Source organism: Dromiciops gliroides, chromosome 1 (genome assembly GCF_019393635.1).
Source record: "Dromiciops gliroides isolate mDroGli1 chromosome 1, mDroGli1.pri, whole genome shotgun sequence".
Taxonomy (NCBI): domain Eukaryota; kingdom Metazoa; phylum Chordata; class Mammalia; order Microbiotheria; family Microbiotheriidae; genus Dromiciops; species Dromiciops gliroides.
In genome coordinates, this window is record NC_057861.1 from 22,244,037 (window position 1) to 22,271,329 (window position 27,293).

General features: G+C 45.4%; 1 protein-coding gene across 1 annotated transcript in view; it reads left to right on the forward strand.

The window, feature by feature from the left end:
* The first annotated feature begins 651 nt into the window (after window positions 1-651).
* The window catches only part of FBXO21 (F-box protein 21), a 38,946-nt gene continuing 12,304 nt past the window's right edge, over window positions 652-27,293 (forward strand). Inside the window, exons 1-9 of the mRNA XM_043969604.1 lie at window positions 652-936; window positions 7,226-7,361; window positions 8,052-8,146; window positions 13,936-14,057; window positions 17,593-17,739; window positions 18,852-18,985; window positions 19,969-20,105; window positions 23,765-23,941; window positions 25,703-25,835. Coding sequence (XP_043825539.1) covers window positions 668-936; window positions 7,226-7,361; window positions 8,052-8,146; window positions 13,936-14,057; window positions 17,593-17,739; window positions 18,852-18,985; window positions 19,969-20,105; window positions 23,765-23,941; window positions 25,703-25,835 — 1,350 coding nt within the window. The 5' untranslated portion in view covers window positions 652-667. The remainder of the gene's footprint in view (window positions 937-7,225; window positions 7,362-8,051; window positions 8,147-13,935; window positions 14,058-17,592; window positions 17,740-18,851; window positions 18,986-19,968; window positions 20,106-23,764; window positions 23,942-25,702; window positions 25,836-27,293) is intronic.

Below are 27,293 nucleotides of genomic sequence, written 5' to 3' on the forward strand. Positions count from 1 at the left end.
TGACAAAATCAAAAGAGATAATTGTGAAAATCACTTTACAAATCTTAAAGCGCCGTGCGAACGATACCTATTGTTTATAATTACCCTTCCTGAGCCTCAGTTTCCCTTTCTGTAAAATGAGTTTTCATAGAGTCCTGTTGGGAGCTGGAAAGGACCTTTGAGCCCCCTTAGACAGGGACTATTTTTAGTCAGGGCTCTGTGAACTTGATATTTCAATATATTGTTTCCTTTGCACACCCATGAATGTAATTTCATTCATTTAAAGATTTGATTCTGGGCGGGGATCCCTAGGCTTCCCTAGACTTCCAAGGGGGTCTGTGGCTCCCAAAAGGTGAGGAATCCCTGCTCTAAGGAAACCTGGGGTCCCAATCCCACGTTCCAGTTTCACTTCATCACCGCGGAGGTGGGGGGGGGGGGCGGGGGAGGTGTCAAATCAGGGATTCAGATCCTGCGCCTTTAATTAACAGTGGGAGGAGGCGTTTGGGGGAGAGTCACTCCGGTGACGTCAAGAAGTTCCGCACGTTCTTTAAGCGGGAGGATAATTTAGCGACGTTCCCTCAGTGCCCCTCCGTAAGTCGACGTGTCTGAAAACCGTTAGGCAGGATTTTGGCGACGCGCCCTAACGGCAGGGTAGGAACGCCGTGACGTCTCCAGGTACACATTCAAGATGGCGTCGGCTGAGGGGACAGCGGCGGCGGGGACCGCCGCGGACCCGGCCCCGGAGCCCGCCTCGCCCCCCAGCGCCGGGGACGGCCCGGCGGTGGCGGCCACGGGGGTACTGGGCCTGACGGACCTGCCCGGGGAGCTGCTGGAGCTGATCCTGTGCTGCCGCTCGCTGGGCGCCGCCGATCTGGGTCACGTCGCCTGCACCTGTCGGCGGCTGCGCGAGCTTTGCCAGGGCGGCGGCAACGTGTGGCGGCGGCAGTTCCGAGAGAGGTGAGGAGGACCCAGGGCCGAGCCTCGGGACCCAGACCCACCCAGCCCAAGCCCCGCCCCGCCCGCCTCAGGGCACGCCCCTGTGCGGCACGCCCCCTCGCGACTCTGTCAGGCCCCGCAATCCTATTGGTCCGTCCCCTCGTCAGACCCGCCCACTGGCAGCCCCACCCTGGCCCCGGCGCATGCCCTGCCCCTCGCTACTCCAGGCAAGCTTTAGCTTTTCCCCGCCCCTCGCTGCCGGCTGGGCCGCCTGGGTTCCAGCTGTTGGCTGCAGGCCCCGCCCCACGGTCTAGTCCCGCCCCCTGTTGCAGGAGGCTCGAGGACTCTGGGTGGGCGGCACCCCGTTCCCTGTCCTCTGCCCACCTATGCAGCCCAGCCCACTCGAGCGCCGGGCATACAAAGACACAAAGGGACCCAGCCCTGTCCAGACTGCCAGCATTGATTAAGCGCCTACTAGATGCCAGCCACTGATCCCACTCCATGCCGTTGATCTCCAGTTCACCCTGTGTCTGCCTTGTCTGTATAGAGATGTCTGCATGTTGTCTCCCCCAGCAGACTGTGAGCTCCTTGAGGGCAGGGGACGTCTTTTACCTTTGTATCCCCAGCACACAGGAGGCGCTTAATAAATGCTTATTGACCAACTGGTCACTGGAGGTACAAAGAAAACTAAAAAACCAGAATGATACTAATAATAAGAACTAGCATTTTTATAGCGCTTTAAGGTTTGCTCTACATATATTACTTCATTTAATCTTCACAACCTTGGGAGGTGGATTCTATCATCGTGTTTTGTTTTGGTTTTTTTCCTGGATTCAAAAAGACCCGAGTTCAAATGAAGCCTTGAAAGTAATCCTGGGCAAAACACTTAATCTCTGTAACACCTGCCTTCCGGGTGGTTGTGAGGATCACGTAACAATTGTAAAGCTCTCAGCCCAGTTCTTGGCACATAGTAGGCACTGTAGGAATGTTAGCTAGGATTATTATTGTAAGGCTTAGCTATTGCTTTACAGACAAGGAAACTAAGGCAGACAAAGGTTAAGTAACTTGCCAAGAGACATACTTTAGACTCTTTTGTGAAAAGCACTTTACTGGTCATCTCACTGGATCATAATAACTAGGATATATTTTACCTATATTAGCTCTACATTACTTGTATATTATCTCTATATATTATAATTACATTATTTCTTTGTTACCTGTTTGTGTTGTTCAGTCATTTCAGTTATTTCTGATTCTTCTTTTTTTCTTTCTTTTTTTTTTTTTGGTGGGGCAATGGGGGTTAAGTGACTTGCCCAGGGTCACACAGCTAGTAAGTGTCAAGCATCTGAGGCTGGATTTGAACTCAGGTACTCCTGAATCCAGGGCCGGTGCTTTATCCACTGTGCCACCTAGCTGCCCCCATTTCTGATTCTTCATGACCCCATTTGGAGTTTTCTTGGCAGAGATTACTGGAGTGTTTCGCCATTTTCTTCTCCAGCTCATTTTACAGTTGAGAAAACTGAGGCAAATGCCGGTTAAGTGCCTTGCTCAATATCACACAGCTGGGAAGTGTCTGAGGTTGGATTTAAACTCAGGTCTTCCTGATTCCCAGCCCAGTACTCTATCCTCTGAGCTCCCCTGGCTGCCTCATATTACGTATATTACCTAACTTGATCCTAATAATTATCTGGGATTTATACAGGGCTTTACATATGGGCTCTCACTTGGTTCTCACCGCAGCTCTTAAGGTTTTAAGTTGGGGAAGCGCTATTATTACTGCCATTTAACAAATGAAGAAACTGAGGCTGGGAGAGGCCTAGTGATGCCCAGGGTCACACAGCTATCAATAAATGGCAGAGGTAGGATTGGGAATCAGGTCTTCCTCACTTCCAAGTCTTGCATTTGCTCCACTATTGCCACCTAGCTGTCTCTCCTGTACTGTGGAAAACGTACAGGGTTTAGGGTCAGAAGACCTGGGTTCAAATCCCAGCTTTGCTGGCTCTTAGCTATGTGATTTGGAGCAAGTCACCCGACCTGAATTTTGCTTTCGTAACCTGCAATGAGGGAGTTGAAGTAAGTGATATTTCAAGCATCCTCCAGAGTTAAATCTATGATCCTGAATTCTCTCAAACCCCATCCCTCACCCTGTTCCTCGGCCCTCAGCAGCTGGGCCCCTTCCCTTCAGATGTATGGCCTGAGCTGCTAGTGTTAAATTTGGAGTAAAAGGATCTGGTTTCAAATCCTGGCTCTGCTGTTTGTTGCCTGTGGGACCTCAGACAAGTCACCTAACCCGAATTTCACTTTCCTCATCTGTGAAATGAGGTTGTATCAGAAAACCTCAGGGGTTCCTTCTACCTCTAAATCTATGATTGCACTTCAGCACTGCCCCCCTCCCCCATTCATTCCTCTGTGTACTGGCCTCCCATGCTCCTAATCCCTCTCCCTCTGCAAAGATTGGTGGGGTGGCTCCCATGCTTCTCTGCTCTAGACCCACCCCCTCCCTTAGGACTGGCAAGAAGCTGTCCAGGCTGAAGGTGGGCTGACTCCTTGACTTGTGCCTTTCCCTTTTCCAGAGAATGTGGCCTTTCCCAGCATGTTTCTAATTGTGTCAAATGAGGTACTTGAATTGGGTGATCTCAAAGGTCCCTTTAAATGGAAGGAACATTTATTCAGGGGTTATTTTGTGTGAAGATATGTGCCAAGTGATAGGGAACCAGCTCCCACCCTGCGGGAGGTCACGTTCTTCAGGGTGCATGCGCACACACCAGCTGCTGGAAAGGAGAGTAGCAAAGGGGACAGCCACACACAGAACCGAGGGACCTCTGAGTGGGTGACTTGTGAATGGAGGGTAAAATCCTGTGACTTGCTTTTTGCTGTTTGAGGTCGCCCGTCATGTTTACTTTTACCTGTGCAGCACTGCTGGGCAAGGATTGTGGCTGGTTTGCTCCAGAGCTCAGCATCCATTTCCAGGCATGGCCCTGATGGCGGAGGTGTGGGGAGGGATTCGACTAGAAGTGAGGTGGCTGGTGTGGTGGAAAGAATATAGGATACCTAGACTTCTGTCCTAGCTCTGCCATCATCGGCAGCTGCTCCCTTCCTCTGCATTTGCTCCAGGGGTCCCGTCCAGCCCTGCCCCCTGTGATTCTTGGAGAAGCCTCAGCCTTACCTCTGCCCAGGTGTCTTCTCTCTTCATCTCCATCCTGATTCTTGGTCTTCCTGCTTGCTTGACAGAAAGAATGTCATTATGGATGTGGTTCCATTGTTCTAATAGGGTACCCACTCATTGGTCAATGGGCATGTATAGAAGACCAGCAGTTGAATTCATTAATGATCCAAAATCTGAGCCGCTTTTTATTACTGACTCCCTTTTGTTTGTTTTTTTTGTTTTTGTTTTTTTGTTTTTGCTGGGCAATGGGGGTTAAGTGATTTGCCTAGGGTCATACAGCTAGTAAGTGTCAAATGTCTGAGGCCGAATTTTAACTCAGGTCCTCCTGAATCCAGGGCCGGTGCTTTATTCACTGCGCCACCTAGCTGCCCCCACTGGCTCCCTTTTTCCACCATCATTATGCAATAGACCATTTCTGTGTTTCTTCATTTCATGGGTCACCATGTCTAAAGAACTCTTGCCCTAGTGACCAACCTTCCAGGACTGAGTCTTATTATTTAACTAGGCTAATCTTGAGATAACAACAACCATTGTCTGGCATCGGGACTTTCCATTTGGGCAGGACCTACTTGAGTTTGCCCAATGCTTGTTGATGGCCAGATTGATTTGCTGAGTAGCCTTCAGGAACCTAGGAGACCTAGGAAATAAAAATGGTTCCTTTTCCTAAGTTTCCTAGTTCCTAGTTCCACATCTCCGAGTGCCTTCTGGATATTCCCACCAGGATGTCCCGCCAGCACCTCAAATTCAGTGCACCCCAAAGGAAAGGACTAATCTCTCTCCACCCCTGCCCTGTCCCTATGTATAACCACTAGCTATTTCTGTTGCTTAATCCTTGGCACTACCCCTCTCTCAGTCACCCAGGCTCAAAACCTTTGGCCTCTTCCATATTCACCAAACCACCCAAATCCTTGTGATTCTACCTCTAGAGTATCTCTGTTCCCTTTTCTCCACTCCCATGGCTGCCACCCTAATTTAGATCCCCATAGTCTCTCATTTGGACCATCATGACATGCTCCTAGCTGCTTTCCTTTGCTCCCATGCATCCTGCTCCAGCCATCCTTCTAATATAGAATAGCAATAGCTGCCAAAGCGATACTCACAACTGCCCCGCTCAGAAATGCCCTGTAAAATACAAATTTCTTCTGGAATTTAAAGGCCTCCAGAGTCTGGGGCCTGGGAAGCTTTGCAGACTCAGTTCCCCTTTCTGGTTGAGAAAGCCTGTGTTCAGCTTAGCTTTTCCCCAGACACAACTGCAGTCTCCCATCTTCATGCTTTCATGCAGGAGACTCGTGCCTGGAATAACTCCATCTTTATCCCTGCCATTCAGAATGCCCATCTTCCTCTAAGGCCCAGCTCAGCTGCTATCTGCTCCATTAAAGTATTCTCTTCCTCACTTTTCCCTGGCTCTGTCCTTTGTGGCCAGCCCACCTTCTCCTAGAGGGTAGATGCCTTTACATCTCCCTAGGCCAGCTCGTCTTCAGTTTGGTGGATCCTGGGTCCTCTTGGCCCGTCTGCTCAAGTGTCTTTCTCAGAATCATATTCTTAAATGTATAGAATAAAATGTATAGAATAAAATCCATACAAAGAAAGCAATTACACAGAAATACTTATTAAAGTATTAAAAAAAAACCCCAGCCAAGTTCACAGGCTCCAGCTTAAGAACTCTTCTTGCCCAGGTGGAATTCCAGCTCCTGCATAAAGAATGCTTAGTAGCTCCAGACACTAAGCAGATGCTAATTGAATACCCACTGAATTGAATCCAAAACTTCTTACCTGCCTGTCCACACCTTCTCATCCCTCCCCTCCCCCTTACGTCTGACCCACCCCCAGTGGCTTTGCCTGTCCCTCTTCCCTTAGACCCGTGGCCTCACTGGGACAGGATGAGTTGAATCCGTACTTGCTGAAGGCTCTGTGTAATCTATTGCAGGACCTTGGATCAGCAGGGTAATTGCCAAGTAAAAATCATTTGATTATGACATAATAGCTTTTCCTCTGGCTTTCAGGCCAGCCCCAGCTCTGAGCCTTCCTTCTCCTCCTGGGCACAGTGTGTCCCCTGAAGCCAGGCAGGACATCTTCCATTTGCACAGTGAGTCTGCCCCATCCTGTTGCCACGTCTAAGGCAGCCTCCTTATGTGACCTTTCCACCTCCTGCTGGGTGCGGCCGCATCTCCCCAGACCACTAGGGGCCAACCTGGGCACCTTCCATCTGCCCCAAAGCAGCCACTCCCACCTTTAACAGAGCAAAGCATCTTCCCCCTCCCTCTCTCAGCCAGGTCTCCCATCCGGGAGGCGGAGAACCTTCTGCAAAGAAGAGCAACGTTCCCTTCAATTCCAGGCTTCCCATTTTTTGTTGCACCAACTGTCCTTTGAGGGTAGAGCTGAAAGATGAACATTTGCACACCTGGTCACACCCTTGACTGCCTAACATTCCATGAAGAGACACTGGCCTCCATCTCTCAGCTCTGGACATTTTCTCTGGCTGTCCCACATGCCTGGAAAACTCTCCTTCCTCCAGTCTAACCACAGACCTCCCTGGCCCTCCTTTAAATACCAATGAACATCTCACTGTGGACAAGAGGACTTCCCAGCCCCCCTTAATTCTAGTGCCTCCCCTCTGTTCTTTCCCATTTATCCTGTCTATAGCTGATTTGTACATATGTGTTTGTTGTCTCCCCAGTTAGATCATAGATTCCTTGAGGGCAGAAACTGTCTTTTGCCTCTTTTTGTATCCCTATCGATTAGCATGGTGCCTGGCACATCGTGGTGCTTAATAAATGTTTATTGATTGATTAATAAAATAAAGACCAATCTGGGGCAGCTAGGTGGCGCAGTGGATAGAGCACAGGCCCTGGAGTCAGGAGTACCTGGGTTCAAATCCGGCCTCAGACACTTAACTCTTACTAGCTGTGTGACCCTGGGCAAGTCACTTAACCCCAATTGCCTCACTAAAAAAAAAAAAAATTAAAAAATAAAGACCAATCACATTCTTGTTCTCTTAAGCCGTGTAGCCCTGGTGGGGGCGGGGGAAGGAATGAGTGGGGGGAGTCCTTTAAATTACTGCTTTATCATGTGATCATTTGTCTTTGCCCTGGAACCTTCCCATCCTCCTCTGAGTCAGCCACTGAGTGCGCCTTTCTTTTGTAGGTGGCCCTCTCTCCTGAAGTACTACAGTCACACAGAGGGCGTGAACTGGTTGGAGGAATACAAAGCGCGCCAGAGTGCAGGCTTGGAAGCCCGCAGGATTGTCGCCTCCTTCTCTAAGAGGTTCTTCTCAGAGCACGTAAGGATCTTGTGACACGGCATGGGCCTGCCTGATTAATGAATATGTTGAATTAAATTTCATGGACTATTTTAGCTGAGGGTTTCCCTGTCTGTAGTCAGATGGCTATGTTCTGGGTGGACAGCGGTCTGTTTTTCCAACTCAGTATTCCCTATTTCCCCAGACCCCTTTGCTTGCAAACTGTTGTATCTAAGGTGAGTTAATGAACAGCAGCAGGAATGCAGCATGGGAGTTGACTAGCTGGTGCTTAATTTGGCTAAAGCTCCTGGTTCAATCTCACACTCTCAGCGTCTTCCCCCCAAAGATTGACCTTTATTTTCTTTCTATCTTTAAAAAGAATTCCTGAAGAGAGCAGTGAGCCACAGTCACCAGGTGCTGTGAATCTGGAGTCTCTACAAGGTCCAGCCCTGTGTGAACCTCTCTAACGGCACCCCAGAATAGCTAGAGGAGACCATAACACACCTCAGCAGCAGGCCCAGAATCACGGGCCTAGTGACCATTCACCTGCCCATCCTGGCAGCACATGCCGTCTTGATATTTCAAGATAAGAGAGAACCACCCTGGCAGTCTCACCCACATTAGTAAAAGTGAGGCAGCTTTGTCTTCAAGTAAAAGAAACTCAAACTCATGTTAATGCCAAAATCAGATTGTGGGTCAGTCCTGCTCGTCTGCATCTGTTCCCTTTCCTAGGTCCCTTGTAATGGATTCAGTGACATTGAGGATCTTGGGTGCCCAGGACACTTTTTTGAGGATGAACTGATGTCCATCCTTAATATGGAAGGAAGGTAAGTCAGCAGGATGGCTCTTTTTATTTAAAAGGAGGACAGCTAGGTGGCGCAGTGGAGAGAGCACCAGCCCTGGAATCAGTGAAGACCTGAATTCAAATCCAGCCTCAGACACTATTGGGTGACCCTGGGCAAGTCACTTAACCCCAACTGCCTCTTTTAAAAAAGAATAAAATCAAAGAGTTGAAAATGACCTGAGAGAGGGGGCGGCTAGGTGGCGCAGTGGATAAAGCACTGGCCCTGGATTCAGGAGGACCTGAGTTCAAATCTGGCCTCAGACACTTGACACTTACTAGCTGTGTGACCTTGGGCAAGTCACTTAACCCCCATTGTCCCACCAAAAAAAAAAAAAAATGACCTGAGAGGGGGCAGCTAGGTGGCGCAGTGGATAGAGCACTGGCCCTGGGGTCAGGAGGACCTGAGTTCAAATCTGGCCTCAGACACTTAACACTTACTAGCTGTGTGACCCTGGGCAAGTCACTTAACCCCAACTGCCTTACTAAAAAACCAAAACAAAACAAACACAAAAAATAATAAAATCAAAGAGTTGAAAATGACCTGAGAATCCCAGCCCACATATGACCCATCCCAGACAACTGGTCAGTCAGCATTCACTTGAAGAGTTGTAGGGAGGGGCAACGCACTCTCTGTTTGGGGACCTCTGGTTGTCAGGACACTTTGTTTACATTGAGCCTAACCCTGCCTCTCTTCGGGTTCATCACTCCATCTCCTTTTGTCTCTGGTTGCAGGCAGAACAGGTGTGCTCCCTCCACCTTGGCAGCACTCAGGTCTACTATAGGTTTTTAAGTCCATGATTGGACAGGGCCTCATCCTGGGCACCAGGAGCAGAGATGAAATGAGACAGTCTCTTGTCCTCAGGAAGTTTGTGATTTACAAGGGGAATCTGACCCCCAGAGCAGGCCAGACAAGGGGTGGGAGGGGGAGGCCACACTGGCAGCTGCTGTTAGGGTCAGGAAAGGCGTCACAGGAGGTGGCCCCCAAGGGGAGCCCTGGCAAGGTCAGATCTCTGTGAGGTGGAGGTGAGCCAGCCAGGCAGGCCGGGCTTGAGGTAGGACGTCAAGATCAAGAAACAGCCAGGAGGCCAGACCACAAAGTGTGTGAAAGGGAGAGATGTGGAATAAACCTGGAAAGGAGAGAAGGAACCAGCGTGGAGAACTTTAGCTTTAAATACCTCTGGGTTATGTATTTTATCCTAGCAGTAATAGGGAGCCACAGAAACTTTCTGAACAGGTGTGAGTTACTCTTCCATGTTGTGGCTCCCTCTTGTGCTGATCGGGCTTCACCATTTGCATCTCCACCCAGCTACAGCCCCTGCCCTCCAATGGGCTGCAAGGATTTGCTGGCTTCTCGCCAGTCCTTAGCATATGTGTTTCTTCTAAATTCTATAACGCAGTCCCTCCCCGACTCTCCGCAGTTCCATTCAGAGTATGGCCCAGTCCAGTCCGCACCCTGGTCCCCCTCTGGATCCTCGCCAACAGGCCTTTATTACATTGTTTCCCCAAACTAAACACAACACCCCTGGTACGACCAGGCAGAGTAAGATGGAGCAGTCACCTCCCATTTCAGAGCTTTGTCAGGAATCCAAGTTCTACACTTGTGGCCTTGTTGAAATTGCAGCCCGCTGAAGTCCCAGATTTTTGTTCATTTGACCATGCCACTCCCATTCTGTGCTTTGGAAGCTGACTTTGTAAAGCTAAGTATAAATTTTATATCTATATTTCTTTTTATTCAATGTAATCTTGTTACACATTCTGCTTGTCTTTCTAGCCGATTGAAACGTTTTTGTATCCATTCAATGTGTCACCTCTCCTTCCCAGCTTTCTACCTTTGCCAATTTGAGGTTTACCATCTGTGACTTCATCTTACGGTATTGACAAAAGTGTCAGATCTTATAGGACCAAGCACAGATCTATCCCTGGAGCTCTCTGCTAGAGACCCCCCATCTCTACTGTCAGACCTGACCATTTAGTTAGGCCTGAATCTGCCTTACCAATGCATCAAGCCCACATTCCCCCATCATATCCTCAAGGTTAATATGGGAAGTTTGCCGAGGTCAAGGTAAACCATATCTTCAACATTCCTCTATTGGTCTAATAACCTTCCAACAAGGAAACAAAACACGTTGTTGGTGCAGCTGTGCTTGTTTTTAATGACCACACCTTCCTTTGAAAAATACTGACACTCCAGGGCAGCTAGGTGGCGCAGTGGATAGAGCCCCAGCCCTGGAGTCAGAAGGACCTGAGTTCAAATCCGGCCTCAGACACTTAACACTTACTAGCTATGTGACCCTAGGCAAGTCACTTAACCCCAACTGCCTCACCAAAAAAAAGAAAAAAGACAAATATTGACAAGCCATCCCTTTAGTCATCTGGAATTTTGTCCAGCTCACTGGCCTATAGTTTCCTGGTATACCCTTTGTAGAAATTGTGGCATTTCTTCTCCATTCCTCCTCCTGCCTCTCTCCTATTCTCCATGTTCTTTCAGAGGCACTGACGGTGGTTCTGCCATCACAGTCCCCTGCACCGTGGCCTGGGGCCCAGTTTGCCTGAGCTATCAGCACCAGCTGCACACTCCCTTTCTAGCTTATTCAGTTACCTCAAGGGTCAAGGTTTGGGCTCTGGGTCTTCAAATCCAAGGATTGTTCTCCTTGGTAAGGAAAGTGGACACATCCCCGGTTATCATCCTCCTCCACCCTGATTAATGGTCCTGGGCAGTGGTTTTCAGGTGGGCCAAGCCTCAGGAGGTTCTCAGTCTCTTCCTATGGGTGACCCTCACCAGGGAGTCACCAACTACCACCACTCACCTCTTCCTCCTCTGACTCTTTCTTTCTGAGGGATTTTTTGTTTTTGGTGGAGCAATGAGATTAAGTGACTTGCTCAGGGTCACACAGTAAGTGTCAAGTGTCTGAGGCCAGATTTGAACTCAGGTCCTCCTGAATCCTAAGCCTGTGCTTCATCCACTGGGACACATAGCTGCCCCCTGGGATCTATCTCTTGATGGCACCCATGGGCATCCTTCCTCAGTGAACAAGCAACTGCTTCCTCCAGGGGCCCTGATCACCCTTCCATGTAAAGAGTCTCAGAGAATTCCTGGTGTCTCACCCTCAGTCTTCTAGAGCCGAGATTGGTGGTTCCATTGATCAGAGTCTTGGTGTCTGTCAATCTTGTTTTTCTTTGTGTTATTATTATGTTGTCATTGTTTTACATTATTGTTCCTTGGCCCTGCACTGTCCATACATGCCTCCTTGAAGCTTGGCCCTGCGTTGTCCGTTCAAGCCTTCATGAAGCCGTTCTTCCATTTTGTTTAAGGAACACTTCAGTTCCCCTGATTACCTGGAGATTAGGGATGCATTCCTGGACACTTTTTACTTCCTCTTAAAGGAAGGAGGCCAACCTGCCCTTTGATAGTAGATAGATTTTTATTTGGCCACAGCAGAAAGACTAACAAGATTGTACAAGTCACAAGAAAATTCCCTTCATCCTCCATGCATACCAGAAGAGAGATAATGCCTGGTCCTCTGGTGCCGATAGCTCTTGTGGCCAACTTTGTAGGCAGATTGCTATTTGGCATCCCTGGGCAAGTACCTGCTTTAGTTTTTGTGCCTGAAAAATTGCTCCCCAATAAATACAATAAAAGTGAACCTCAATTTATGTTCCTGAAATGTTGTAAATTTTGAATAAGCATACATTAAATGTGTTAGTGGAGCTTAATGTGATTGTAGTAGCTCCCATTTCTTTGAAATTTACAAAGTGCCTTCCTCACGACAAATCTCTAAAATATCCATAGTACAATTTTAATTGTCCTCATTTTACAAAGAAGAAAACTGAGGGTCAGGAGGTTAAGTGTCACATAGTGTCAGATCCAGAATACAATTCCAGGTCTCCTTTTTACACTTCTCAGGGGAACCCTATAAATTGTCCTGACCCTCAGAAAATTGTAGTTTAAATTATTAAACACTTTAACACATTTTTCCTGGCCTTCAGCATAGCTGTTATATTCTCTGATTTGACTTAGTTGGTCTTCCTTACTGCTTTGGGGAATTTTTATTTTTATTTTATTTTATTTTTGCGGGGCAATGAGGGTTAAGTGACTTGCCCAGGGTCACACAGCTAGTAAGTGTCAAGTGTCTGAGGTCAGATTTGAACTCAGGTCCTCCTGAATCCAGGGCCAGTGCTTTATCTACTGTGCCATCTAGCTGCCCTCTTTGGGGAATTTTTGTAGGGAAACAGTGGTCAGGTTTTTACTTTGGTTCAGTAAGTCACAGGTGTCATATTTGCCAAGGGGCAGCCTGCCTGCTTCATGTGGACATTTGATTGAGGAGGAGGAGGAGAAAGGCCTTTCGTCCCTGTTTCTCATACTGTTTTGTAAATTTGTTTTCCATCTTAAAGATTCATTTTCAGGATGTTTAAAAGGATGAGTGGATCCCATGCTTCAGTGTGTTGACAAAAAGACATTCTGCTCTAGAGATGCTGGGATTTTACTGATAAAAGAATATTTAGGATTTCCCTTTAGAGTAGAATTCTTAGCCAACCACATTTGGGTCATGGGCCCCTTGAACATCAGGTGAAGTCCATGAATTATGCTCAAAATAATGTTTTGGGATTACAAAGGAATCCCCAAATAGTTTATAATTTTTTTAAGTTAACAGAACCCCTGCTTTAGAAAAAAAAAAACAATTTTGAAATTTCTATAATAAGGGCACCTAAATGGAATATCCAATAATGGATTGTAACATAGGAGATTGTGGGGATGTTATTATTCTAGACCTTAGCTGAAAACAGAGGTCATACCTCTATTTCTAGCCTGTTTTCTCTTTAAAGTAAAAAGTGCTGTCACAGACAATATTGTACAGACCTGGAAACAAAAACCAATTTATGTGTCTTGGACCTAAAGAGTACAGGATGGTTATGAGAAGAAATTGTTCTCTGCCTCCTGTTTCTAATCACAGGGGATGAGAGAAGAGCCCTAGATTCCATGTCACAAAAGGACAATGACTCCATTTACTTGTTTCCTCTGGGTCTCCTGATCTGGGGAACAACAGCAAGAGGTGGAAGTGGTTTGAGTAAGTGGGCATGGGTCTAGTGCAGTGCCAAGAGACTTGAAAGTTCTTTGCAAAGTCATTGCCATGCCTCTTGTGATCTGTAGATCTCATCCCATCTGCATTTAGAGTGAGTTTGTAAGTCAAAGTGTTTGTCTAAGGTGAGTCCCACATGCCAGCAGATAACATCCATTATCCATAGAGGGATATCACAAGAGGCCCTGACACAGTCTAGTACCAGTCTTTTGGGGCTGCCTCTCCACTGCCCCTTTACATGTTCAGTCCTTGTTTCTCATCCCCTGTTTCTCAACAAAGACCTCAGGAGGGAAGAGGAATGCAAAAGCTGCAAGATTTCTGTTTTGCACCTCCTTGCCTGACCAAGTTAGTGTGTTACCTTGCAAATGTGAGAGACACAACCGTGGCCAATACTATCACTGCCCTGCCCAACCGTGGCATTGTGAGAGCAGGTGAGGGTGTGCATGAGGGAATATTTTGAAAATTGTCAAGAGTTATCCAAATCCAAAGTAGTATTGAATGACTTGTAGAGTGTTTTTGCCAAGATGTTTCTCTCTATTCCTAAGGTAATTCTACCTCTTGTACCAGATGCCACCTAGGCTTGGTGTGTTTGAAATGAAATAGAGCCCAAGCATCCCCTTCATTATGATGAGGTTAATAAGAAATGTCTTTGAAAGTGATTCAGTCTTACTTCTTTATAAACTTGGTTCCTTAGGAAGGCTCTGACCTGGAAATACTATGCCAAGAAAATTCTTTATTTCCTCCGACAACAAAAGATCTTAAAGAATCTGAAGGCATTTCTTCAGCGGCCTGAGGACCATGAATCATTTCTAGAAGGTGCGTTTCAAAGCTCTGTGACTTCAAAGGATTCTCCTCCAGAGCTGTTGCCAAGTGTAAAATGTCATTGCAAAAACCTGGTCTGTTTGCCTGCCTGATTTCTGCCTGTTAGGTCTTTTAATGAGTGATTTCATTTTCTCCTCAGCCAAGTGGCCCCTGAATAATGAGCATGCAAGGGTAAGACCCAAGCAGAGCATATATGGTCTTGTAAAATGCTGCCCATAAGGCGTGTTAGTGAAGGCAGGCTATGGATGCTGTACTTGGCACGTACCAGACCCTCAGAGCCAGAAGACTTGTTGCCTGCTCCTTGCGAGGCCTGCTTTTATGTTCTTCTGAGTATTTTCAGCTCTTCTTTTACTTAAGTGAAAGTAAATCAGCCTGCTGTTTGCCGTCTGTCTGAGGGGCTATACTGTGTACTCATGCCAACCAAGCTTGGGGGTGGGAGAGAGCACAGTGCACAGTAATGAAGACCAGGACTTTCTTCCCCCTCCTGAATCCGAACCATATTATTGGGCTTCATTTTGTCCGCAGTGGCGTGCATTCTCCTTCAGTACAACGAGCGTTTGTAAGCAACTGCAATGGAGGAAGCACTGTTTACCTCTGGTATACAAAGGAGAAAAACAACATGGCGCTTGCCTTCAAGTAGCTTACAGTCTCCTGGGGGAAATGCAACGTATGCACAGATAGGTGCCCCACCCTACCTTTGTGATGGGCCAGAGGAAATAGAGGTTTCCTTTGGAGGGTCAGGAAAGGCTCCTAAGCAGATCTTTGAAGGGCAAAGAGGAAGAGGGAGTGTATTCCAGGCACTGAGGGGGTGCCAACCAACGCCACCCGTTTGAGTGAAGGAAGGAGCCAGCGGCCACTTGGGTTGGCAAGTAAGAGTATGTGAAGGGGGGATAATGAGAGCCTTCAGCCCCAGGCCCAGGAGCTGGGGTTTTATTCTAGAAGCAACAAGGAACCACTGAAGACTTTTGAAGAGGTTAGACCAGCACCCCCAGTTATTTTGACAGCTCCACAAAGGATGTATTAGAAGAGAGAGACTGGAGGCAGGGAGTCTTCTTCAGGGTTCTTACAACAGGTTAGGTCAGAGGCCTTGAACACCTGACCTACTACATACCCATAAGTTTGAGAAAAGATTTCTGAGCTCAGAGAACACAAGTTTGGGCTTATTTGGCCTTTTGGAGTTTGATATGCCTTTTCTCACCATGGGATAATCATGAATTAATCTTATTCATAAAAGAAAACATATTTTAATGAAAAATTTGGGTATGCTTTTTCTCTATCTCAAAAAGGTTTTGTAACAGCCTTACTCATTCTTATTAGGGTAGTATGTCTCCCCACCTGTCACAGGAAAGACTGGGGTTTTTATTGCCCGTTGGAGGAGCCCACAGGAGTTGGTTTGAGTATGGCCTGGTCCGCTGGCAAGAAGGCTGGGTTTGGAGTGAGAGGGGCTCAGGCTCATGCTGGCTCTTCCACCTCCTATCTGTATGGCCCAGAACAAATCACTTCACCCCTCTGGGGACTGGACTAGGTGACTTCCGAGGCCTTTTGACATAAGATCCTGCGAGCATTTTAAAAATATACAAATTTCAACTGTTTGCCCCTTGCTCCCTGTAAGTATACACATGCTTGTTTTAAATTGGGAGACAAAGTTAAACTAAGGTCTGCACTGAGCATGTCAGAACAAAATATTTGGATAGCTTGTTTACATTTCAGTATTCTAGAGGTTAATAGAAAGTATATATGCCCAGTCAAGTGTTTGAGCCTAGTGTGCCAGGTACTTTGGCCCCTGCCTCTAAGCAGTTTAAGATTTCCTCATAGAGGCAAAATGAATACACATGAAATGACAATGGACAATCCAAGAAACACGTAACTCATTTCTCTTTTGTGTAGCACAAATTAAAAGAGATTTTGACATGTGTAGGGTTGAATCATGGAGGGCTGTGATAATCAGGGAAGACTTGAAGGCTGAGCCTTGATAAGTGAATAAGATTTGGATAAGTAGAAAAGAAGGCCTTCCAAGGATCCAGGCCAATGGAAGGAAACTCCTGCAGGTGGCAATTAGCTCCGTCTCCTTGTGACAGCCTAACCAGAGCAGAAGGAGCTTGTTGGAGAGTGGTAGCAAGTTCAGTTGGATGGATAGAAGGAAGCCAGATCTGAAGGATCTCAAAAATCAAGCAGGGAACTCGGTCTTGTTTCAGTAAAAAATGGGAACCATTACAGTTTTCTGAGACTGTTGATGCCCTGATGAAAATAGGATTTAAGAGTCATTTGTATGGCAGCCATATGCAAGTTGAGCCTGATGTTAAAAAGGCCGTTATAGCCGTCTAGATGTGGGATGATGACAGCCTGGACTGGGGAGGTGATGGTGGGAATGGGGAAAGATGGAATAGTACTAGAAACCTTTCAAAGAAAAAACCAACAAGTTTGGTGACTGGATATTGCTCAGTAAATGTTTGTGATATGGCTGATTCAATCCTAGTTTGGGGCCTGGGTAGATTCAAGAATGGTGATGCCAATCAAGATCTTATAGATCGTACAGTCCAGATATGGAAATTGAGTCACAGAAAAGGGACATGACCTGTGCAGGAGCAGATGTAGGACTGAAGCCCAGGTGTTTTGAATCATGGCTCTTTTCTACTATATTTTATTTCTAGGGGGAACTGAACTGATAATAATGAACTTTGTGTCAAACTTGTTAGGGAAAAAAAAATGTCTTCTAACCTGTAAGGTTGCTATCTGTAAGGGGCTAAAATTCTAGCTCACAAAATGTTCCTCCCATCAGGAGGCGTTATTCCAACTCTCACAAACCAGAAATCTCTGTCTAATCCCTTATGATTGAAGACGTATGAATGGTATGATAAATGCTTTACTGGACAACAACAGTCCTGAGAACAAATTGTCTTATTTCTTGTTTGAGTCTTTCTATAACACAATGCTTGGCATGTAGTAGGCACTTAACAAATACTTATAGATTGATTTTTGTGTTAAAATTAATTCTGGACCATAGTGGAAGAAGCTGTATCTCCAAACTTCTCAGCTTCCCACTTGAAATCACTAAATCCTAAAATGAAACTAAATGTCATTTGAGGTTTAAGCTTCTCTTTTCAGTCAAGAACTGTTTGCGTTAGTATTTCTAAGTTCATCAAGATATTGGACTGCATTTTGCAAGAGAAGCGGACAAGTGGTGTGACAGGTTCTACTTGTAACATTTCCTTCAGTAACAATAATCTGAGTTATAGATCATGAATTATCTTGTATCACTTTCGCCTACATTTGTCATCTTCACAGAAGATCATTTTATAGGGACCTGTGTTGCTTTTCAGACATGGATTCATGAGTTCTTAAAAGTTCATATATTAAGTCCATTAGAAAGAGACCTCCATTTTAGAGGTATTTGATGGGGAGGTACAGAGAAGGGGTACCATTTTGATGAAATACAGCAGCTTGCTTCTAGACATGAGAAGGGTAATGATGAAACTTGCTTTCCAGTCACACTTCTGTTTCATTGCCTTTGTTGTATATCCGTTTTCAGGTGCTGTGTTAATTGACCAGTATTGCAATCCTCTTGCTGATATCTGCCTAAAAGATATCCAGTCCCAAGTTGAGAGTATCACAGACCAAGTGCGCAAAATCCTTCGTGGGAAAAACTGTCGCCACCCCAGCTTGGCCTTCAAGGCAGGTGTGGAATTGCTTATAGTTCCAGTTTTGCTTTGTAAAAGAAAACCAAAGAGTTTAGAGTTAATTTGGGAAACTGTAGAATAGGTTTTCTGAATTATCAAAATGTCTTGAGATGTTTTATATTTTATTGCATATTGGTTCAATAGTTATCAAAAGCCTTTCTCTGGAACACATATGTATATACATCTATGTTATCTACATACATATTTTCTCTTCTTCTTCTTCTTCAAGGTTCTGTGTCTAATGTTACCATGTATGTATTCATCTTCTTATCTGTTTGACCAGCTAACTCTAATAAACCAGTGGAAATAAGAGACATAAGTTTTATTACAATCAGAGTGTGACACACCCCACCAGCAGTCGATAGGAGTGTTTGTCACTCACAATTCAAATAGTAGTATTTATATAATGCATGAGAAAATAAGATGACTAGTTATGCAAAGAAAAAACTGTGCTTCTTTAGGGTTATGTGTGTGTGACAGTATATATTGTATATTTATATATATACTTAGGACTATATATATGTGTATATATGTATGTATATGCATGTGACAATATATATCTATTTAGCACTATATCTATGTGTGTGACAATATATATTTAAATATATTTATATCTATTTAGGGCCATATATCTGTATGTATACATGTGTGTATGTGTGTGACTATATATTAATATATGTTATAAGGTATATTTCTATCTATTTAGGACTATATATGTGTGTATGTGTGTGTATCATAATCCATGGGAGATAGAGAAGGATTATGTCCTTATTAGCATAGCTAGTTGCACTGAATCAAAGAGAACTAACTGCCTGACGAGCTAGATCAAGGAGGGGGCATTCCAGAGACTGCTGAAGTTCTCCTTTTTAGCAGACAAGTCTTGTGCCAATTAGGGGAGCAAAGACGGCACTGCAGGGAACCAGCTGTGGTATGTAACTGGTCCTACATTCATGCAGGAGACATAGGCAGCAAATTGGAAAACACAGAGCAACAGAGAGTCAGTTCTGGTCTTCCCCAAATGCGCTTTCAACAGTTGCTTGAACGTGTCTAGCACTGATTTGGTTCGTGTCCATTGTTAACTCTGTATTCTGATCTTCTGTGTATTGGTTAGGAGGGACCATGATAACTGAAGGGGAGCTCCAGAGCCAGGTCCTTGAGGCCATCAACTATGTGCTTTATGATCAGCTCAAATACAGAGGGAACCGAATGGATTACTACAATGCCCTGAACCTGTACATCCATCAGGTGAGCGAGCATGGCCTGACGTGGAGAACTTGACTAACGTTGTTTTGTTTTTGGTGGGGCAGTGAGAGTTAAGTGACTTGCCCAGGGTCACACAGCTAGTAAGTGTCAAGTGTCTGAGGCCAGATTTGAACTCAGGTCCTCCTGAATCCAGGGCTGGTGCTTTATCCATTGCTCCACCTAGCTTCCCCTGAGGCTTGACTAACATTGCAGAGTCTCAAAATGGGATGCTTCTCACTTTTAGAACCTCGGAAATAGTCCAGGACTCAGAAAATAACTCCTTACCTTGTTGAGTTAGTAATCTGTTCTAATAAGCCTGAGTAAGAACATTAAAGTTTTAGACCAAGAAGTGATCTTTCCTCGGGCACTTTAAGTGCATCACATGGAGAGTCTTTGGCATTCAGGCCCCTCTGTAAATTCCTATCAAGTGAATGACGGCTATCAGTTTTTCTTATGTGATCTCCCCTACCTCTTGTCATCTGAAGAATTTCCCCTCTAACCACAGGGAAGGTACAAACTTCCCTTCTCCTCTAATTTTTATTTTAATAATGTGACCTTTTATATTTAGGTTGTAGGTCCATTCAGACTTTGCTGTGATATATGGTGTAACATGCTATTGTAAAACTAATTTATGCCAAACTATTTCCCTCCTTTCCCAACATTTTTTGTCAAGCAGCATTTATACTTCTTCCCAGTAGTTTATCTTTTTGAGTTTATGGAACACACGTTCTGGGTTCGAGTGACCACTTGCTAACTTGTGTGTGTGTGTTTTTAAACCGTATCGAATAATTTTGGTGATTAGAACTTCATGCCATATTTCAAGATCCAATAGGACTTTCCTTCCTTCATTCCTACTTTAGTTCATTTTTTCCCTTGAAATAATTCTTTAAAAAAAAAAACAAACCTCGCTAGTTTCTCATGTCTTACTTTTTAAAATATATCGAGCTCTATCAGCTTATATGTTTAGTTTTTCTTTTCTCTTTCAGGTGTTGAGCCGGAGAACAGGCATCCCAATTAGTCTCTCTGTGCTCTACTTGACGATTGCTAGACAGCTGGGAGTCCGACTGGAGCCCGTCAATTTCCCAAGTCACTTCTTGTTAAGATGGTGTCAAGGTATCGAAGGGTGAGTTACCTATAAGTTGGTGATTGGTTCTAAGGACTTGCTTCAGTTACAGTGGATTTTCAATAACAACAACAACAAAAAACAACAACAATACCCAGCATTTATATATATATATATATCTTACTGTATGCCAGACACTGTGCTAAGTGCTTTATAATTACGATCTCCTTTGACCTTCACAACAACCCTAGATGGTAGGTGCTGTTATCGTCCCCATTTTGTAGATGAGTAAACTGAAGCAGGAAGGGGTTCAGTGACTTGTCTAAGGCCATATAGCTATCAGATGTCTCAGGCCAGATTTGAACTTACATCTTCCTGATTCCAGGCCCAGCACTCTGTCCACTATACCACTTAGCTGCCACCAGTAGGACACTCATTTTTGGTATGGCCCAAAGAAATGGTTGTTTCTGTGACTTTTATAGAGTCATCCTCTCCTCTCCTCCTCCTCTTCCTCTTCCTCCTCTTCCCTCTGGCCACATGGGGAGTCATCTCCTTGCACTTATACTTTGCAAGATATCTTGGGCTTTGGGGGCTAGATTTTTTTTCTTCCCCATTTATTTAGTCTATCATTGTCTCTTTCAAAAAACTGGGACAATTAACACTTTCCTCACATGTCGTTTTCATTCATGATTTCTTGAAATATAGCTCTGGTAAACCAGGCTTTGATAAAGCCCATTGGGACTCCAAAGGAGCTACTTGACTTTGCCTTAAATCCAGATCCCTCTGGCTCTCCCTGCTTGGCCAATAATAGGTCCCAGCCCAAGCCTCACTTACTCATTGCTTGGGTTTCGATGGCTCAGAGTGAGGTGTAAACAGCACTTGTTTCTGTTCTGGCTAAAAAGCTGAGGGTCTTCCCCTCCCAGATTGATTCTTTTGGGAAGTCAGACTGAGCCGTCTTTCACCTCAGTTCTCGTCTAGCCTTTAATCACTGGAATGGGTGTTGCCTCAGACCAGCTGAGACCTGGGAAAGGCCCTAGCTTAAAAAGGCCGAGGTCTCCCACTGCATCCCAGGCCATCTTCAGTTGTCCTGATGTCGATCTTGCCCCTGGACCCAGATGGCTCTGGAGGAGAGCATGAGGCTGGTGACTTTGCACAGCCCCGCCTCACTTCCATCCAATTCAACGCAAGGCGTGACATCACCCTACTGATATCATGAGTCCCCTCTGAGAATGAAGGACAAACAGTAACAACAGCATCATCTTCAGTTCCGAAGCAGAACTGGTGCGTGTCTTTTTAAATAAAATTGAACCAACACCTAGCTGAGGTTATCTTGGGCAGTCTCTTCATTCCCATCCCTCACATCCTTCTGTCTGTACAGGGTGGGTGATGGAGGCTCCTCTGAGCCGTGGTTTCCATCTCAGGGCCAGGCCAGGCCTGGGTCTCCCTCATCTGCCCTTGTCTCTTCCCTTAGATTCTCCTTCCTCTCTGGGTTTTTAGAACCCTGTTCTCTCCCGGTTCTCCTCCTACCTGCCTGACCCCTCTGCCTTTTCCTTTGCTGGATCTTTACCCAGGTCTTGGCCACTAAGGTCTCCCCAAAGGCTTCATCAGGGGCCCCCTTCACTATTTTTCTTGGTGATTTCGTTGGCTCTGATGGGTTCTGTTATCCTCTCTAGACCAAAGGTCTAACTTCTCTCCTGGCCTCTCCAGCTTACCAGGAGACAACTCAAACTGAGTGTCTCCTAGACATCTGACAGTGTCCAAAGCCAAACTCATCCTCTTTTCCCCCACAGCCTCCCCTCTTCCTCCCTTCCCTGTGACTGTCGAGGACACTGCCCTGCTCCCGGGCTCCAGGCTCACAGCCTCGCTGCCCTCACTGCGCTCTCCCTCTCCCCATGTCCAGGCTGTGACCCGGTCCATCGATCTGACTTTCAGAACATCTCCCGCAGCCCCTCCTCCCCGGTGGTCAGGTCCGTCCTGAGCTGGAGCAGCAGCTGCTGGGGGTGCCTCTGCCTCCGTCCTCTCCTGTCTCACTGGTTTTCTGTTCTACGTGACTTCATGTGTCTACTCAATACCTTATGGCTCCCCTTGTCAAAGAGGGGGAGGGGAGGAAAGGAGAGAATTTGGAATTCACAATTTAAAAAATGAATGTTAAAGAATTTTGACGTGATTAGGAAATATTGGATGAAAGAAAAAAATACATTTTTTAAACCTGACTTTCCTAAAGGACAGATCTGGCCACGTCACCCGCCCCTCTCCCACCTCACTTTCTCATCCTGTATTCCCCTTCACGTGGCCTGTGATCCTGTAGCACCGACTTCTGGTCATCCCCCTCCCTGGAGCACTCTCCCTACCTGTCTCCCTCCCCTGGCTTCCCTGGGTTCCTTCAAGTCTCTTTCAAAGCCCTGCAGGAAGCCTTTCAGTCCTCCTTCATCTTGGTGTTTTCCCAATGAAATGATCTTCACCTTCTCTCTTCGACGTCTCCTTTGTACATAGTTGTTTATATTCAGTCTCTCCCACTGAACCGTGAGCTCCTGGAGGGCAAGGACTGTTTGTTGCCTTACTCTCTATCCCCAGTGCTCAACACAATGCCTGGCACATAGTAAATGCTTCTTAAATGCTTGTTGACTTAACTTTAGCATTAAACATTTTTTTCTATCAGATTTTAAATCTCCCCAGTCGTGTTTCCATCATTCACATGAGATGACGAAATGTTACTTTTTTACTTTCACAAAATTTCTCTCAATAACTGTCTATAATCTTTTTTTCCTTTTTGTCACCCTTTAATTTCTGCCCACTTCCAAATGAATTCCTTTTCTATTCGCCATATCTTACCTATCACAGCCCAAAGCTAGTTAGAGACTTCGCAGTGCATACAATAAGACCTGACTTTTGATCCTAATGCAGAAATCCACAAATGTTTTATCCAGCTAGATCTAGAAAAATTGCTTCTCAGAAGGACAGTCTTTGACTGGCAGGAATCGTCCCTCCAGCACCTTAGAAAGAAGATTGAATTTGGAGTTTGGAGGTGTGGGTTCTGGTGCTGGTTCCATCATCTCTCCCTGAGAGCCACCTATGACTTGGGATGCATCCCTGATCTGGCCGTGTATGCCAAAGCAGCCTGTCAAAGGCCCGATGGAACTGTCCAAGGTCATGGTACCTTTGGGAAAGAGGCCTTCCATGCTTGGGAGGTCCTAAAGCATATTCGTAGTCTTTGACCACTGATCATCACCAAACGAGAGAGCCCTTGTCTCTTGTGGTAGAAAAGCAGATATTGGCACTCAGACAGCATGAAGTACTTTTTGTTCAGTCACGTTAATTCTGGCAGTAGCCTTGGATGTCAACATAATTTTGATGACATTTTCTTCTTAATAAGACTATCCTCCAGTTGGGTCAGTCTTGTCCTACTTGTTCCGGTAGCTTGGGTGTCACCTACATTGAAAGAAAGCTCCTTGCGTAACTGGAGAGAAATCGAGGATTCTTGTTGCCCAGAGGTCTCTCTGCACTCGAGGAAGGTTGTCAGCCATGTAACTTTCCCTGCTGTTCCTTGATGTCAGTTCATTACAGCCTGAGAATACTGCAGAGGGTAAATACAAGGTCACCAATTTTAACCAATGGCATTCTGAGTGAAAATAGGGCATTTGGCCTGAGGCCTTTCGGGAGCCTGTTAAAAAATGTTAAATATCCGTCCTGAGTTTGGGCTCTGTGGGCTTTTTTCCTAGGAGCCAAGATATTTTTGACTACATTTACATAGATGCCTTTGGGAGAGGAAAGCAGCTGACTGTGAAAGAATGTGAATATCTGATTGGCCACCATGTGACAGAAGAGTTCTACGGGGTTGTTAGTTCTAAGAAGGTATTGCAGCGAATGGTGGGAAACCTCTTAAGCCTGGGAAAGCGGTAAGTTCTGGTTGTCTGACTTGAGTCTGCCTAATGTCGATCTTCCAATGGTTGCCAGCAGCTGTTCTTCAGCCCTGCAGAAACCTTAAACCTGGGGCATAGTGAAGCCATCCCACCCCATGAGAGACTCTAGAGAAGCAAGATTCACTTGTGGATTTTTATAGATGGACCTTGAGGTCACCATTTCTTCCCTCCTCTGTGCAGGCCGTGAGGTGCCATCCCTCTGTCTACTCAAGAGAGCTAAAAGAACAGCCTGCTTAGAGTCAGTATACAGACAGAACGTGAGAGAACGTACAGGAGGGAGGGACGCTAGACACCCAACTTTCTCTGGAGGCATGATGGGCTCTTTACATTATTGCTCAGTCATCTTTGAATTGGCATTGAAAGGTTTCCATGGGTCTTAGTATTACTGTCATCTCAGCATTGGTAAAGAATGGTACTAACCAGTCATGGACCCAAACACGGGCCACACGTCCAACGGAGACACCCAAGTGTCTCCATGTTTAACATTTAATGCCATCGTTACAATGTCCAAGGCTGTGTGCTTGGCTCTGGCCCTCAGGAACCTTACGTTCAATCCAGAGGAATAATAACATCTACAGAAATGGGTAGATACGGGGGATATCGGGGTCAGAGTGCGAAGCACTGAGATGAATCCCAGAAGATGTCCCAAAGTGGGGAGCACTTAACCTGGTCCTTGAAGGAAGACCAGGGTTCTAGGTGATGGAGATGAAGAGGTGAGGCCTTCCTCTAAGGGACTGTGTGTACGGTCAATGGATCCTCTAGACCAGGTGCTCTCAACCTGGAGTCCAGGAACTTTTTTTTGGTTTCTTTATTAAAACTACTTTGATGCATTTCCACATAATTAGTTTCCACATTACACATGTGATTCTGAGCAGGAGCCTGTAGGTTTCCCCAGACTGACTTCCCAAGGGGTCTTCGGCCACTTTACAGGAGGTGAAGCAGCCCTGCTCTGGGCACTGGGGAGCCACTGAAGGGTTTTGAGGAATGGAGTGGCATGGTCAGAGCTGGGCCAGTGGCTGCTTTATGGAAGGAAGGGGTGCAGGTAGGAGGCTGATCTAGGAGTCTAATTAGGAGACCATGAGAGTCTGATGGGGGAGTTGAAAAAAGGGATAAAACTACAGAGAAATGGGAAGATAAAGGGATGTCAGAATTACCTCAGGAATTCCGAGGGGGAAGTGAATGTTTGGTTTTTGAAAGGGGTTGATCATAGGGAGTTTTTCCCAAAGGGATAAATTTGGAAAATGTGATACTCATGAATAATGGTTTTCTTCTGTTAGCCATATTCAATTGTTAGCTCCGAACAGAGCTGAACTGTCCCTTTTTCAGGTTCCTCTTCCTTTAAATGCCTACTGTGTGTCCCAGAGCACTGTGCTAGGCCCCAGGGAAGATGCCAAGACTCATGGGGTTCACAGCTTTGCAGGGGATCCATGACACACAGCACAAGCATTTGAGTTTGGCCTCTTCCACGAATGAGGAGCCAGATTTGTTTCCTTTGCATCTTTCCTCCATGAAACCATTTGTTGAACAAATTCTCTGAAAAGGACCGTTAGAACCAAGGGGGATTTAAAATATTTATAAAAAGAAAATGATGTCTTGTAGCCTCCACTTTGGAACACAAATGAATGGCATAGAAAATGGAAACATTGACTTCATTTTTTAACAGCAGCTAGATGGCAAGAAAGAAAATGCAAAGATTAAAAGATACTTTTTTGGTGTGTCTTTTTCTCTTACTGGTAGGGAAAGCACGGATCAATCTTACCAGCTCTTAAGGGACTCCTTGGATCTGTATCTGGCCATGTATCCAGACCACGTCCAGCATCTCTTGCTTCAAGCCAGGCTCTACTTCCATTTAGGAATTTGGCCAGAAAAGGTAATGGCCTCTAATGGCCTGTAGTAAGATGGGGTAAGGGGGCTCACGCTGGGGAAGTGTGGCTGCAGCCATCTTTGTGAAGTAGCCAATGAGATGAGCTAGGGCAGAAAGGTCAGGGACTCTGCATTGAAGTGAGGTGACTTATTGAGAGCAGAAGGAGGGAATGTACATAGTCTTCCTTTGGTGTCTCAATATTACTGTAATATCAGCATTTGTAACAGATACCACCTAACCAATCATTGACCCAAACATGGGCTTAATGCCCAACAGAAGATCCTAAATCTCCATCTCTTCTATCTTAATCCAATGTTCCCAGCTTTGGTTTGGCACATCTACCTCTTGGCTTTCAGTGAACCTTCCTATACCCCCATTCAATACAAAAGTGTATATGTGTGTGTGTCATTTATATATATGTTATTTATATATGTGTGTGTGTATGTGTTATTTATATATATATATAACATATATATATACAAGCTTATCATGCATATACACATTAGGAATGAAATGGATAATATTCATGACATTTAAAAAATTCAAGAGACATAGTTTCTGGGTAATTTAATCTTTTTTTTTTTTTTTTGGCGGGGCAGTGAGGGTTAAGTGACTTGCCCAGGGTCACACATCTCGTTGGTGTCAAATGTCTGAGGCTGGATTTGAACTCAGGTCCTCCTGAATCCAGGACCAATGTTTTATCCACTGCGCCACCTAGCTGCCCCCTAATTTAATCATTTAATTAATTAATTTAATTAATTATGCCTCATTGGGACAGTCATGGTGGTGGGCTCACAGCTTATATGCCCATTGGAAGAAGGGTGTTGCCGTGATCAACTTTGATTGGTTAACAGTTAATGAGAGAATGCGTATCGCAGTGAGTGTGGGCTATATTACAATCAGGGTCTTGCAGTGACATCCTGTCCGACCCAGCTTTGGACAAGCTATTCCAAGCATTTATCCCTGTCCGAATCAGTGGAGCAAGATGGCTGCCCCACCTGGGTGGGGTCTGAACAAGAAATTCAATCTCTTTATCTGTAATGCCTTTTAAGAGACTGAACTTTTGAAATCTGGACATTAGAAAAAGTTCCCCCAACTCTGGATCTCTTTGGTCATTGGTTATTAATAACCATTTCTCTCACATTTTTTCACATTATGAAGTTGTTAAGTTACAACTTAAGTTATTACAGAGTAAATTACTAAATATTTAATTACACTTACTTGTTGATTATTTAATTTTGGTGAATAAATTATTAGATACTAAGTTATTGTTAGGTTGTTGCACAGTGCTGCAGACCCTTGGCTCTGGTTTACTCTCCATCTATAGCCTTCTTGGCATAGGTTTTGAAGGAGGCACCTGCATATGCTGGTCAGCCTCTCATTTGTTTCTTGCTTTGGATTTGAGAACAGAGTTAAGCATCCTGATTCACACGGAGATAAGTTGTGAGCGTTCTCAGGAGGAAT